The 14,835-nt window shown below is 34.2% G+C and overlaps 1 protein-coding gene across 1 annotated transcript in view; it reads left to right on the forward strand.

Annotated features, from left to right (window-relative positions):
- The window catches only part of tcerg1l (transcription elongation regulator 1 like), a 104,551-nt gene that overhangs the window by 24,458 nt on the left and 65,258 nt on the right, over positions 1-14,835 (forward strand). Inside the window, exon 5 of the mRNA XM_046853319.1 lies at positions 6,429-6,605. Coding sequence (XP_046709275.1) covers positions 6,429-6,605 — 177 coding nt within the window. The remainder of the gene's footprint in view (positions 1-6,428; positions 6,606-14,835) is intronic.

Here is a 14,835-nt window from a genome sequence, read left to right on the forward strand (position 1 = left end):
GTCTCTCTCGCTCTTTCTTTCTCTCTCTCTCTCTCACACGCACACACACACACACACACACACACACACACACACACACACACACACACAAACAAAGAGGAGCATGTCATTTTCATGAGATCATTTTAAGGATGGATGTCTGAGAGGGCTTGCAATTTAAACACTATAATAAACTTCTCCTAATCAGAAAAAAAGGAATTATGAGAAAGAATAAAACATCAATGATAGGTTATTAGTGAGCTCATTTTGATATATTAATGTTTCTATAGCAGGAGCTCATGCACAGGATTGCTCCAAATAATCTAAGATTAATTTCAATAGGGGTTGTTATTTAAATTCATCTTACATTAAGATGAATGTAATCAGGTGCATTAACTGCTGCTATAGAAACAGTAATGTATCAGAATGAGCCCAATAATAACCTATAATCTATGTTTTATTCAGAACCACTGGTGCTGTGACCTTCTGTCCAATCAGATTAGAGCGTTCAACCATTCTGTGGTAATAATAGTCATCAATGCTCATGTATACTATTAGTTCTCATCATATAAGTTTTGCAAATATTGTGATGTAACATTTTGGCTGTATAAGTCACCCATAATAAACTGAAAGTGAAGACCGGAAGTAAAGAACAGTGTTTTTCAGCACAAGTTGCATTGGTCCCAGAAGAAATGTAATAAACCTGAGTAAAGGTGTTTTATAAAGTTCAGTTTCTTCGCCCACTGCAGGGGTTCATGCTCTGCTCTTAAAAAAATCATAATCCACAAAGGGCAACAGCACAGAGCCCAAACAGGAACTTCTCCTACTCTCCAGTCACTGAGTCATCGGCCTTTAATAACACAAGCACTTCTCAGAGGTGTACTGTTTATTGTTTTATTGTGTGTAAAAATGTCTCATTTTGCAGTTCCATTGCATTGCATGAATCCATGTGCAACCTATTATACAAAATGAGTTATGACTGTTAAACGCAGCTATAAGGGGTTGGTTGGAATGGTTTGTTCACATTTATTCGTTTGTGAAATGTCAAATGACCAGCATGAGCGAGTGTGCAAATCAGGAAAAGTGATCGCTTAAATGCATTTCAATTTACCCATCTGTCACCAGTAAGTGCTCAAAGCAAGTGTGTGCATACGTTTCAACTCTCAGTTCATGCATTAGCATATTGAAGTCTCTAAGTAAATGATCAGAGGTATAGAATATTAAAGTGGCCTTAAATAGAAGTCTTTGTGTGTGGATATGTATTTCAATCATCATGAGGGCTAAATGTCTGCATGGTTTAAGAAATACATGACATATTGCCATTGACTTTAAAATTTTAAGGTTAGACCTGATGTTAGATGTAACTATTGATGGTAATACACAAATTGTGTTTAATTACAATTATTAATAGTATAAGATGTAATACACATCGTCTATACACATAGTCTAAAGTTTAGCAATCAGAGGAAATAACATTTTTATTTCAGGAGTAAATATGGAATAATATTACCAAGTTGTTTCCTTTAGCTTGGTCTTTTTCTGATTACATTCCTACACTAAAAACAAGCCTCCAAAATAAAAATATATGCAACATATAAACGTTGGAACCTTTTAAATTGTCGTGGACTAAACCGCGATTTCGGATTAGTGTAGCATTTGCTTTAGTGCTAGAATCAGACATGTATCACTTATGAAAGCATTGATTTAACTGCTTCCAGAAGGTCTGTATGGCAATGATTCTCTGTTCCATGTGTACATTCGGGTTTGAGCGTAGGCTTTTTTGTGGCTTTTGGCCATTTTTTTTTTGTGTGCCAAGGAGTGAAGGATAATGTCTTTTAACTGTACAATTCTACTGCCTTATAGACTCAGCCACACAACCCTCGTTTTTCATTTCAGTGAATTTGTGCCACGTCTTATTGACGGGACCTAATGAAATGTGAAATGTCAACTGTGGCAAAACTTTCAGCACCTGGAAAATGGAGTTTAGAAGAGGGCAATGAAGCGCAGGGTTGGAACGTGGGCTGGTTATTGCAGATCAGTCATATAGCCTGCTCCAGGGATCCTAAATGAGACCTTGTGAGAAACAGAGAGAGGCAGAAAGAGAGAGAGAGCTGTATCTGGCACATTAAACAGTATTACCATGTTTGATGGAGTGGTTTTTTTTTACATGCAACACAGTGTTATGTCATCCGCAACAGTTCATAAATATTGCTTTTTGTATTAACTGATGTAAAAGAACAACTGCTGAAATTTCCCTAAAGATATTTTTGTCCTCAAAAGAAAGCATGCATGAATATATTCTTTGTCTGTATATTTTCTTTATTCTTAAACATTATAGCAAACATAGAGTGTGTGATGTGTGTGATGTGTAGGAGACTACTGTGCTACACTATAAGCTCTTCTCTTCTTCTTTGAATGGGTGAATTCTGGTGTGTTTTGCTGATATTATGAAAAAGTTTGATAGCTGAACACTTGCTTCACCTGAGTCGGGTTAAGTCTTAAGGATTAGTCTCAGCTCAGCTGGTGGAAGAAGTTTTCCTTGCATCACTGATAATCTCTGGAGTAGTGTTTCAGTGAATATTATGAACATTAGCATAAGCATAGCTTTTCCTTTTAGCTAAGACAACAAAACTTTGTTAGAAACCTTAGTTATCTTAGATTCCTCAAAGTGTTTTTGCTAAAAATGTTTCTTACTATAGGTGAACGTCATAAGGTTTCTTACCGTTATCATTATAAGATTCTACAGAAGATTCTTCTTGGTTTGTCTATGTGTTGGTGATCATATATTTCTTAGCATATATATATATATATATATATATATATATATATATATATATATATATATATATATATGCTAAGAAATATATGATCACCAACACATAGACAAACCAACAGTAACCACAAAAATAAACATAAAAAAAGCATAATTTGTACAATACATACAATTTAGACATAAATTTGGACTTTTTTTTTTTTTTTTTTTTTAATAGCACCCTAGATTAATTGAGAGATCTTCAGTCTGTGGTTTTAGTCTATGGGAAGATGTAAAGAATCTTCTGTAGAATCTTATAATGATAACAGTAAGAAACCTTATGACGTTCACCTATAGTAAGAAACATTTTTAACAAAAACACTTTGAGGAAGCTAAGATACCTAAGACACATAGACAAACCAACAGTAACCACAAAAATAAACATACCAAAAAAAGCATAATTTGTACAATACATACAATTTAGTCATATTTTTAATGAGTTGTATATAAATTGTTCCATGTACTCTAAATGATGGTCTCAAATTTGGCAGAATCTCCAAGCCTCTCATTAGGCATCTTTTTTATTTAACATTTAGGACATCTGTAATCCATATTATATCACAAATTAAATACGATTAAATTCATATTTATGCAAAAAAAACAAAAGCTCTAGAGATGAAAAAGATTTTGTTGGGGAGCAAATAAAATGTGCACATGATTTACTGGAACTTGGTGACACCTTTCATATATCTACATTTATAGTATATTTTAGTATAAGGTCCACATTTTTAAAGGTATTAGAGTGTGAACTGTGAGTGATGAACTATTTTACATGGCATCAAACAGTACAGTGCTTTGAACATGTAAATGATTTATGAACCCCCACCAGTATTCACCCAATTCTGTTTCCCAAAGTAATATCCCCAATCCTTTTGGAATTGAACCAACTAAATGATGATGGATTTTCTGTGAGTAACAAGCAAAAAATGTAAATATGACCCACGTACAACCCTTTGCTTTCTTATCAGAGATGATTCAAAGTGAAGCCCAGGTATAAACATTGAATTCATTCTTTTTCTGTGCTGCCTGACAATGCGGTCTGTATAGTCTGAACGTTTATTTTTTAATAGGTTGTTGTAGTTATGCTCCTGGAGAGCAAACAATTAATTGCCTAGTTATCATCCTTTAAAAAAAAAAAAAACCTTGTCCAAAGTTAGATAGAATCAAAAAAAGAAATCATAAAAATGTGCTCTCCCAAATATTCTCTCAAATGAAACATTTAAAGATATGGACAAAGGACGTGAGGAGAATTTTCACTCTCATTTGTAGAGCTTGCTGAAGAGCTGTAGTGTGATGTAATGTAAATATTTTTCACCTGGTCAAATATTTAATGCCCGCAGCAGTCTGTAGTTTAGCACTACAACATGATGAAAGATTTTGAAGGTTTTTGGTTGAATTTATTTGTAACTAGAGTCAACATAGCATAAAGATCATAGAAAGGTGCTTGCAGTGTTTCTAAGTCCACCACCGATACCGATATATTAAAAGGAGGCAAAGGAACCAATATTGATTCTAGTTCAAATGTTGGTAAATGAAGACACATACTCCTGGATCAGTTCTTGGACAGGTCTGGGGGTGTATTAAAAATATGCTGACCAGTAATTGCAACCCTGGAGAAAAAGAAAGGAGGCTTCTTTTCTCACAGAAAGAGCTAATAGCCCTTGTATTTAATTCATTCATGTTTTTTTTTTCTCTAAAAAAAAAAAAATTCTCTAAAGTGAAGAGAGAAAAAATCATTAAGAGAGGATTTTTTTGTGATTGTGTGTCTGTCTGTGTGTGTGTGTGTGTTTAAGATTTACATCCATGAGAAGTAGTCACACTTTCTTTCAGGCGAGACCCAGCAGAATCTATAATTTGATGTTTTCTTTTCAAGTCATGTCTGCCGAGAGCTTGCTCAATAAACACGCTTTTTCACATTGTTTGTGTGATCCATGCGCCTCACTCTCCATGTCCTCTGGCTAAACGTTTAAATGGAGTTGTTCGATTTTAAATTTCTTTATCAGTGCAAGTTGAAGCTCATTCAAGTTTGTCACTTTCCCTGCCCAGTGTTAAATCTCTCCCCTATTCCCTGGCAGAGAAGCTTGGTGCTAAAATGATTCCATATGATATATCCCAAGTGACCCGATTTTCAGAGTGGTGCTCATGTTAAGCATTCTGTCTGTGATCCTCCTACTCACTGCCATTAGATAAAGTGCTGTGTGTTTCAGAGCGATAGAATAAGATCTCCCCTCTACTGGATCACTCCCAACATGCTCTGTGTATATATGTGTGTGTCTGTGTGTATGTGTGTGTGTGTGTGTGTGTGTGTGTGTGTATACGTATGTGGGTTGGTGCTTGTGCTAGCTCTTCACCAGCACAAGCATCAATGTCTCTATGTATGTTTATGTGTGTGTGTGATGAAGCCTCCCTCAGGCTGCTGATTCTGTACTGGCTCCAGATTGACTAGGCTATCATGGTGCCGTACCATCTCTGGATCTCAAGATGAAAGCAGCTGTGAAACGTGAAAAAGCTTGACAGCTAGCTAGACTGGAGAACAAAAACAAACCTACATGCATCATCTATGTGCAAAAAAGAATAAAGAAAGATTTTCCTTTAATAAATAGCAGCTTTCTATTGATATTCCTGATCTTTTCTGCTTGTACTATATGTTCTAACAAAAAGTGTGAAAACCATTACAAAGACATGTTACTCTTTGGGTTCATAAATTCGTGAGAAATCTAGGGTCATTATTTATGAGTTTTGGAATATTTAACCATACTTTTTATTTTTTACGCGTACAGGTATAACAGCAACAACAACAATATTACCAATAATAATAATAATAATAATATGATAAGAAAAAAAGAGGAAGAAAAGGGGCTTTGGGTCACCTGTGACTGAATATAAATGGTATAGAAAATAGATGTATGTAATTATACAGGATAAAAGGAATGGCTAGTAAAAAATTAAAAAAAAGTGCTGAAAGGAAAGATATATTTTAAGTTTACCTCTAAAATGGGAGATAGACATGTAATCAGATTGTTCTAGCAGATGGTGTTCTTAATGTTGGGAGCTACAAAACAAATATTTGCCCCATGGAGTCAGGCTGGTCTTACGCATCACCATATGATCTGTATTGGCAGATTTGAGGGATCTGACATGTAGAGCTTCAGTTTTCTGACCCATACTGATTATAATCCTTAAAAATGATCAAAATGAAAGGAAACTAGAGTGCTCTAACCCTCAGTGGTGAAAAAGTGACTGAGAAGTGATCTAAAGTCAAAGTATAGACAACGTTTCAAATGTTTAATTAAGAGTGCCCGTGTCTAGCCAAACTCTACAAGTGTATACATATAAAAAAAAAACATAAAAAAAAAAATATATATTTTTCATTAAGGTCACAGCAGATGATAAAATGCGGTGAATAGTTATCTTGTTGTTGCATTTGTTTGAATGTTTTGAAAAGAATTGTAACTACAAAGAGATGACAAAAAATTTATGATAAAGTCTGTTATTAATAAGGTAATTATGCAGTTTTGTAAGCACAATATTATTATTATTGAGTATAGTCCACCCTTCTTTAGTTTCTAGCACATCGAAATCAAATATAAAGATATATATTCTTTTTCTAATTCTGTTCTAAATCATTTCTCTTTAGGTTGTCCAGTAGCCATAAAACGAGTGCGGAGCAACAAACGGATGGCTCTGACAACAGCAGCGCTTGTGGCTATGGAATCAGACAAAGCACAGAGACTGTCGTCTTCCTCAAATCACCCTCTACATGTTCTCTCACTGTCACCAATTAAGATCCCATTTCTGACTTCACCCAACCCAGGTAATGACAGCCTGCTTTATTCATCTCTACCAGGTTAAAAAGCTATCTTTATTTATATAATACGACACAGACTGGTCTCTGTTTACTTATGCCATATAAAATGGCATTTATTCACCAATAAAGACTTTTCAGTGACACTTTAGCCCTGTTAAAGCTGGGGTCAAGGATTTTGTCATTATATGTTAAAGTTCCTGGCACATAATGGCAGATGGCAGCAAAATGTATGTTTAAAGGTCAAACTTTAAAACTATGATCACTGTGCCTGAGGCTCTGTAAGCAGCAAAAAAAGAACAAATAATGGGATTATTACCATCCAAACACTCAAGCTAAAGAGATATTGCTTCAGCCTGGAAATTTAGAAAGCATGACATTCTGTGGAATGTTTATTAGGGTTTCCAAACAGCTAGCTTCAATTTATGTTAAAAAAATGTCTGACAGTAAGTTAACCCTACTGGTTTTAATTTCTACAAACCAGTTCTACTTTGTCATCAACCCAATTATGCAATGCATTTTTGAAAATCGATTCTTCACTCAGTCTTCAGTCTTATACAGATGTCTAGTAAAGCATGGAATGTTACAGGTGCTCAATTACAGAATAGTAATATAACAAACAAATGTGAAGCAGTCTGTTGTGAAGTTACTACAGATTAATAACTAATATTATCAAAATGTTATATTGATTTACATTTCAGAATGTCTTGATGCTATTAAATAACCTCTGATGTCTAAAACTGAACACAGAAAGTCTAGATAGTTTAAAAAGCTATCTGGAACAAAGTGTTAAAAAGGTCTGGGGTTGTATCATAAGCAAATGAACCCTGTAAAAATGCCAGATTTTGCTGAAAGCTGCCAAAGCTGGCATATTATATCAGGCCTTTAAATTTTGTATTTCTCAAACCACAAAACTTTTTCTATTCTCTAGAGGCAATCTAACCTAAATCCAAATATTCTCAAATTGGTCTATTAAGAAAACCATCAATCATCAGTAAAAATGTGCCCTCTCCAGACATAATTTATTTCCTTTCTCTATATTTCTGAACCTTTCCTCATTTTCTGGCTCAAGATCACATTTTTATTCTTTGTTGCCTCTACTAACCTATTTGGTAATATTTTTGACTTGACAATTAAGAACATCTTTTCCACATAGCCTGTGATGTTGGAAGTGCTGAATTGTAATTTCACGTGCACTGGACTATAAAAGTGTAACTCAGACTAGTGTTTAACAGATTCTATAGAATAATTGCCGGATGTGCGCATTATGGCGGATTCTGGTGCTTAAATTGAGACTTGGCTCAAGTGTGATTAAAAAAGTGATTAAAAAAGATTTCGTTGTTTTTTTATATATATCTAAGTAAAGAAAGGATATCATGAATAAATGTGTGTTGCATTGAAGGTTTAAATTTCGCCTCTTTTATATTTATTTATTATATATTTTTAATAGAAATGGTCAAACAGGAATGTGCGCTGCATTAATCGCACGTTACTAAAAATGTGTGCATTTGAAATGAATTTGCATTAACGTATTATCAATCCATTTCTATAGTATTGTCCATTAGGAAGATATCTTAATGGTTGCTGAGCTATATATATATTACTACACGCTGTTATTCATGTATTCATTTTTTCAATTATTAATTAATACAATTATTTATTTATAGCTTTGCAAATATCATTTTTTTTTTCCGAAATGTCAAAGTTTCTGTCAGAAGATTTTGTTTCGGCTTATTTGTTACATTACAAGCTGCTGTTTGATGTCTTATTAACTTTATTGGCAAGAACAATTGATAACAGGAACTACAGTAGCTTGTTTAATGAACATTCAATGTCATTAAATGTAGTTCAAATAGTGTAATATTATTACATTAATACAATTATTTTAATCTTTGGCAACTTGCTGTAATATGAGAAATCAAACAATTCTTTATGTTCTGTTATGTTTGTTGGCACAACTGGTTGGTTAATACAGTAACTGTACTTTGCATCAAGCTGCATTATAAGTTGAATATTTTCCTTCAGCAATTCCTGTCATGCTAAAAGGGAATATCATGTCAACGGCAACAACATATTGATTCTACACAAGTTTATATTTTGTTTATATTCATTTATGAAACTTTTCGTTTTTATAACAAACTTTCTTGTTTCTGTTCTTACCCATAATTCCTCTGTGTAAATGTAAAGGCCAGTGTCTTAAAGCCAGACTGTGGTATGTTGAGAGTCCTTGAGAGTGGTCTGAATGCAAATTTGTGCTAATATTTTATGCAGTGATTGAGAAAACTAGGCCTTCAAGCCACACACACACACACACACACACACACACACACATACATATGCAGACTAACTGTACAGCTCTCAGTGCATATAAGTAGAATCATTTATTAACAGTTATAAATGCAATATCATTCAGCAGTAATTTAATTTTTGATACATTATAGTCCCTTAGGCAACTACATGTTCCTGAGGAAATTAAATGTTCCTTAGGCAATAAAATGTGGCCAGCTGAGTGTAGCATGCTGAGCTTGTTTCAGTGATAGCTTACTCACGCTCACAGTTTGAATGATAGATCAGAGATCGTACTTTCTATTTCAAACTTGTTTAAATCACGTTTTAGTGTACTAATTGGGTTGAAACTCGATGGAGGATTGAAAGGTTTGGCAGAAACAGAACAATATATATTTTTGGACTCACTTCTCTACTGCATATTGACTGCCTGATTCATGTTTTTTGATAAAGAAATAATGTCACATTTTGGATAGGTGTAGGTAAAAAATTTTAGAGGGTTTTAAAACAATCTTGGTGATGATAAATTTAAGGAAAGGTCAACACAACGTAAAAAGCACTCATGGGTCACCAGAACAGTTTACCATTGTTCTTCATGTTTTTGGAATTTTACTGCTTTACTGGTTTTAATTTTACTGGAATTTTTACTAACACGTCTATCAAACATTTTCCATAGCTTTCAAATGGTTGCAATCTATAATACATGATTTACATCATTTTCATCCTCAATAAAACAGTTAGTGAGTTTGCAGTGAGTGAGTGTCATTATTGGAGTAACCAATAAGTAATTGGAGTAACCAATCCCACTATCTCCATTGTATTTGTTAGATATATGTGTATACAACATAATTACTGGCTCATAACTCAATTCTTTTGGATGTCTGGACTATTTTCCTATTGTACGAATAATTCTGCTTGCAAATTAAACAACAAAGGTATTCAAAGTGATTGCTTCTACTAATATAACCTGAAACCTTCAAACAACAGAAGTTATCAAATCTCATTGTAAAGCTGTTGGAAAAATATATATATATAAATCCCTGTGTTTGCTCTAACTTTCCCCTGCCTTAATAGCCAGTGCATTTACTGTATCTATTTCTGTGGGAAGTGGTCAAAGGGCAAGAAAAGTGTTATGCCTACAGTACATATCAGGCGAACCATTGTTTTATTTCACATGAGCACAAAAAGTGCTCTAGGGAGTTCTTTTGCTGTAAAACCTAACACAAATAAAGCAGAGAAAATTTTTTTATCAGTTATCTTTTTATAATACTGTATCTATACCTATTGTCAAGTCAAGTCAAGTTTATTACTTTGACAATTTGACATCGTCATGTTTCACAATGGACATTGTCTCAAAGCAGCTTCACATAATTTAAGAATCAAGGTGATTGATGTGTATTTATTCCTGATGAGATATTCCTGGGCGACTGTGGCAAGGAAAAACTCCCTTAGATGTTATGAGGAAGAAACCTTGAGAGGAACCAGACTCAAAAGGGGAACACGTCCTCATTTGGGTGATATTAAGTGTGTGATTATAATTTTTAAAACAATACAAAACACCAGAGAGTGAGAACAGGCATGAGCGTAGACATGAATGTAAAATTGTGAGTAGTTTTCTTTCTACAATCTTATACAGTCAGTTGACGTTATGAAACTAGGAGCTACTAAGCAACTAATAAAATAGCTCAACATTTGAGATCATCATAAATCCAACACCAACTTCTCCATGCCAGAGCCTTTAAACACTCAAAGAGGTCCAATGTCCAAACTCTACATGAGGTGGAATTCAAATGGCGCTGGTATATCTCTAGATGGTTCGGGATGTTTGCGAGCTCGGCATCTACTTCTTTAAAGTTCCACAATCTTAATGAGGTGGGACGTGACTGAGCTGGTTCAACCTCAGGATTCCTTGGGATGGGTAAAGAAAGAGAAGCAGTAGAGAGGAATTAGCGTAGCTGCTGTTCATAATATTAACAAGCACAAGTTGATAATGTGCATCACTGTAGCACAAGGTTATGATATGTGATGTGTGTTATGTGTAGGACTCGCTAAAAAGACATGTCTTAAATCTGCGCTTTAAACTGGGAGAATGTGTCTGAGCTCTGAACACTGTCAGGAAGACTATTCCAAATTTAGGAGCTAAATGTGAGATATTGTGATTGTGTTGGTAAATTTATTCTGTCTTTCCGACAACAGGAAAGGCCACTTTAGACACTCTACAGTCTTATAAACAGTTTGTTGATTATCTAATAAAAATGTATCAAGCTGAGTTTTGAATTTTAACAGTCATTATGGTCAGTTTATTATGGTCAGTAAAAATCACTTGGCAAACTGTTGATCGGATATTAGCACTAACTGTTTTTGTAACTCTTGTAGAGAATGAATGGTGAATTGGTAAATTGCCGTGAAAAGTCACTTACGTTGGGAGAATTGGGTTGGATCATGGAAAGGATGCAGACCCAGAAAAAAAAAGCAACGGATTGAACTAAGAACTTAAACTAACCAGTAAAAGTGTGTGCCAGCAGCAATGATTGGGATGCTTACACTCGCAAGATTAGTCTATTTTAATATTAATTTATATGCCTAACATTCAGTTAAAAGTTACTTCAAACAGGAAGAAAATGGTTGAGGAATCAATATTTCTAAATAATTTCAAGACGCATTTGCCTCTAGTTGTGCTTTTGGCTTGTTTTTTTTTTTTTTTTATTATTCCAAAATTAAACAAATAAAAAAAACACCCAAATATTTAAAGGATATTGTCCAGAATCTCCAAGGCCACTTAAAATGGTCTTATTTATAGCCATAAATAATTAATGAGCAAATAAGTGCTGTCTCCATTCAGTTAGTTAGTTATCTGGATCTAATTTTTGCAGCTGTAGCTGGTTCTCTACAACTGGCAATTTAATGCACTGCACCGATCTCAGAAACTCATGATCTGACCTTTCCTCAGGTTGGCAATTCTTTGCATTCTTCTTGCAAATTAAAAACCTACACCATTTACTCTTGCACCATTGATTTGATTTACACCTACCCTGAGACTGATTCAGTATTAACCCCTTAACTCTCAGCTTATAACTCAGCTATTCATTTAAAATGAACTACTCAGTAATTACTAGTTACTGCAATTACATTCTAACTAACAAAGGATTGTAAGTTTGAATGAACTGACACATTCCGAATATCTTCAGATATCAGTTTATTATTATTAACATTTGTGACAATCAACATTTGAACAGTTTACATTTTTTTTTTACATTTTTTGTTTACATTTTTTTTTTTTTAATTAAATGCCTTTTAATTAAATATTAAATATTTAATACAAAGAAAATAGAATAAACCAAATTAATGCAATACATTTTTATAATAATGATTAAATTGAGTAATTGGTTAAACTGGCACAAATGTATCTGATTAAATAAAATGTAATTAATGGGAAAATGTAATTAAATAGTTTACATTTGTCAGACTTTTTTTGTCGTACAGATGTGTATGTAAGTGTCTGTATGTGTGTGTATGTTTGTGTGTTTTACATTTAAAATAGAATTTTCTAAAGATACTGTATGTTCTACTTATTTTTGCATACTTTGACAAATGTCTTCATTCCTTCCATCCTTCATTCATTTATTACTTTAATATGCAGAATTGTAAAGATAAAACTGTGATAAAGTATCCATAGCACTAGCATTACCTGCTAACAAGGTATTCTTTAAAATTTTCATGCATGCGCAAAACAATTTGCGGTTCAGAACTTGCGGGTTCTCATTTGGAACCTAACTAACTGCAAGTTGTATATTATTTGCGGGAATCCGCAGCGGGACCGAATGTTCAGAAACGCTAGGAATAACATTTTAATTAAACTGTTTTTAATAACAAATTTCATAAACATTTTCAAACACATTATTGTATTTTGTAAAGTGACATAATGTCTAGATTTAATGTCTCGATTTAGCCATACTATTGAACATCTTTGGGATGAATTGGAATGATGACTGCACACACATATACTGTGTATATATATATATATATATATATATATATATATATATATATATATATATATATATATATATATATATATATATATACAGTGAGGGAAATAAGTATTTGAACACCCTGCTATTTTGCAAGTTCTCCCACTTAGAAATCACGGAGGGGTCTGAAATTGTCATCGTAGGTGCATGTCCACTGTGAGAGACATAATCTAAAAAAATCCAGAAATAACAATGTATGATTTTTTTAACTATTTATTTGTATGATACAGCTTAGGTCTGGAGACTGGCTAGGCCACACCAGAACCTTGATATGCTTCTTACAGAGCCACTCCTTGGTTATCCTGGCTGTGTGCTTCGGGTCATTGTCATGTTGGAAGACCCAGCCTCGACCCATCTTCAATGCTCTAACTGAGAGAAGGAGGTTGTTCCCCAAAATCTCGCAATACATGGCCCTGGTCATTCTTCCCTTAATACAGTGCAGTTGCCCTGTCCCATGTGCAGAAAAACACCCCCAAAGCATGATGCTACCACCCCCATGCTTCACAGTAGAAATGGTGTTCTTGGGATGGTACTCATCAATCTTCTTCCTCCAAACACGTTTAGTGGAATTATGACCCAAAAGTTCTATTTTGGTCTCATCGGACCACATGACTTTCTCCCATGACTCCTCTGGATCATCCAAATGGTCATTGCAAACTTAAGATGTGCCTGCACATGTGCTGGTTTAAGCAGGGGAACCTTCCGTGCCATGCATGATTTCAAACGTCTTAGTGTATTACCAACAGTAAACTCGGAAACGGTGGTCCCAGCTCTTTTCAGGTCATTGACCAGCTCCTCCCGTGTAGTTCTGGGCTGATTTCTCACCTTCCTTAGGATCATTGAGACCCCACGAGGTGAGATCTTGCATGGAGCCCCAGTCCGAGGGAGATTGACAGTCATGTTTAGCTTCTCCTATTTTCTAATGATTGCTCCAACAGTGGACCTTTTTTCACCAAGCTGCTTGGCAATTTCCCCATAGCCCTTTCCAGCCTTGTGGAGGTGTACAATTTTGTCTCTAGTGTCTTTGGACAGCTCTTTGGTCTTGGCCATGTTAGTAGTTGGATTCTTACTGATTGTATGGGGTGGACAGGTGTCTTTATGCAGCTAACGACCTCAAAGGTGCATCTAATTTAGGATAATAAATATAGTGGAGGTGGACATTTTAAAGGCAGACTAACAGGTCTTTGAGGGTCAGAATTCTAGCTGATAGACAATTGTGTTCAAATACTTATTTGCAGCTGTATCATACAAATAAATAGTTAAAAAATCATACATTGTGTATATATATATACATACAGTGTATATAATAATAATAATAATAATAATAATAATAATAATAATAATAATAATAATAATAATAATAATAATAATAATAATACTCAAATTATAATTACTCAAAAATGATTAGCACTTCACAGCTGCCATAAGGTGAAATGTCCATATGGAGCCCCATTGTATTTGCATTGGTTTGATATTTGTGCTAAAGTCAAAATGAGCATGTGGTACATGTTTACAGTTTATAGTTTGCTGTATACAGACTGTGAAACATCCATATGTTGACTGTCTATGATTATTTATGAAATTCTTCTCTAAAGAAAAGGAAGGATAAGCTGGCAGCTGACTTTTTTTTTCATAATCTAATGAAGATTTTTAGTGTACTTTATATTCACACTCAAAACCCAAATGGGAAACCTAGATTTAGTTTGGACTTTGGTACCAGCCACATTAATAATGTGTAAACAAGGTCTGACTCACCACAGGGCAAAAGCCAAGACTGAAAACAAAAGAAGGACAAAATATCCTGTGTTACATAACAGAAGTTATGACAGGTCATCATTTACATAAATGTTTCTTGTATTGATATATATTTTTGTAAAAAAAAAAAGTTGTGGCACCAAATAAAAGCCTATTCAGATAGGGAG

This window comes from Silurus meridionalis, chromosome 7, assembly GCF_014805685.1.
Source record: "Silurus meridionalis isolate SWU-2019-XX chromosome 7, ASM1480568v1, whole genome shotgun sequence".
In the NCBI taxonomy this organism is placed as follows: domain Eukaryota; kingdom Metazoa; phylum Chordata; class Actinopteri; order Siluriformes; family Siluridae; genus Silurus; species Silurus meridionalis.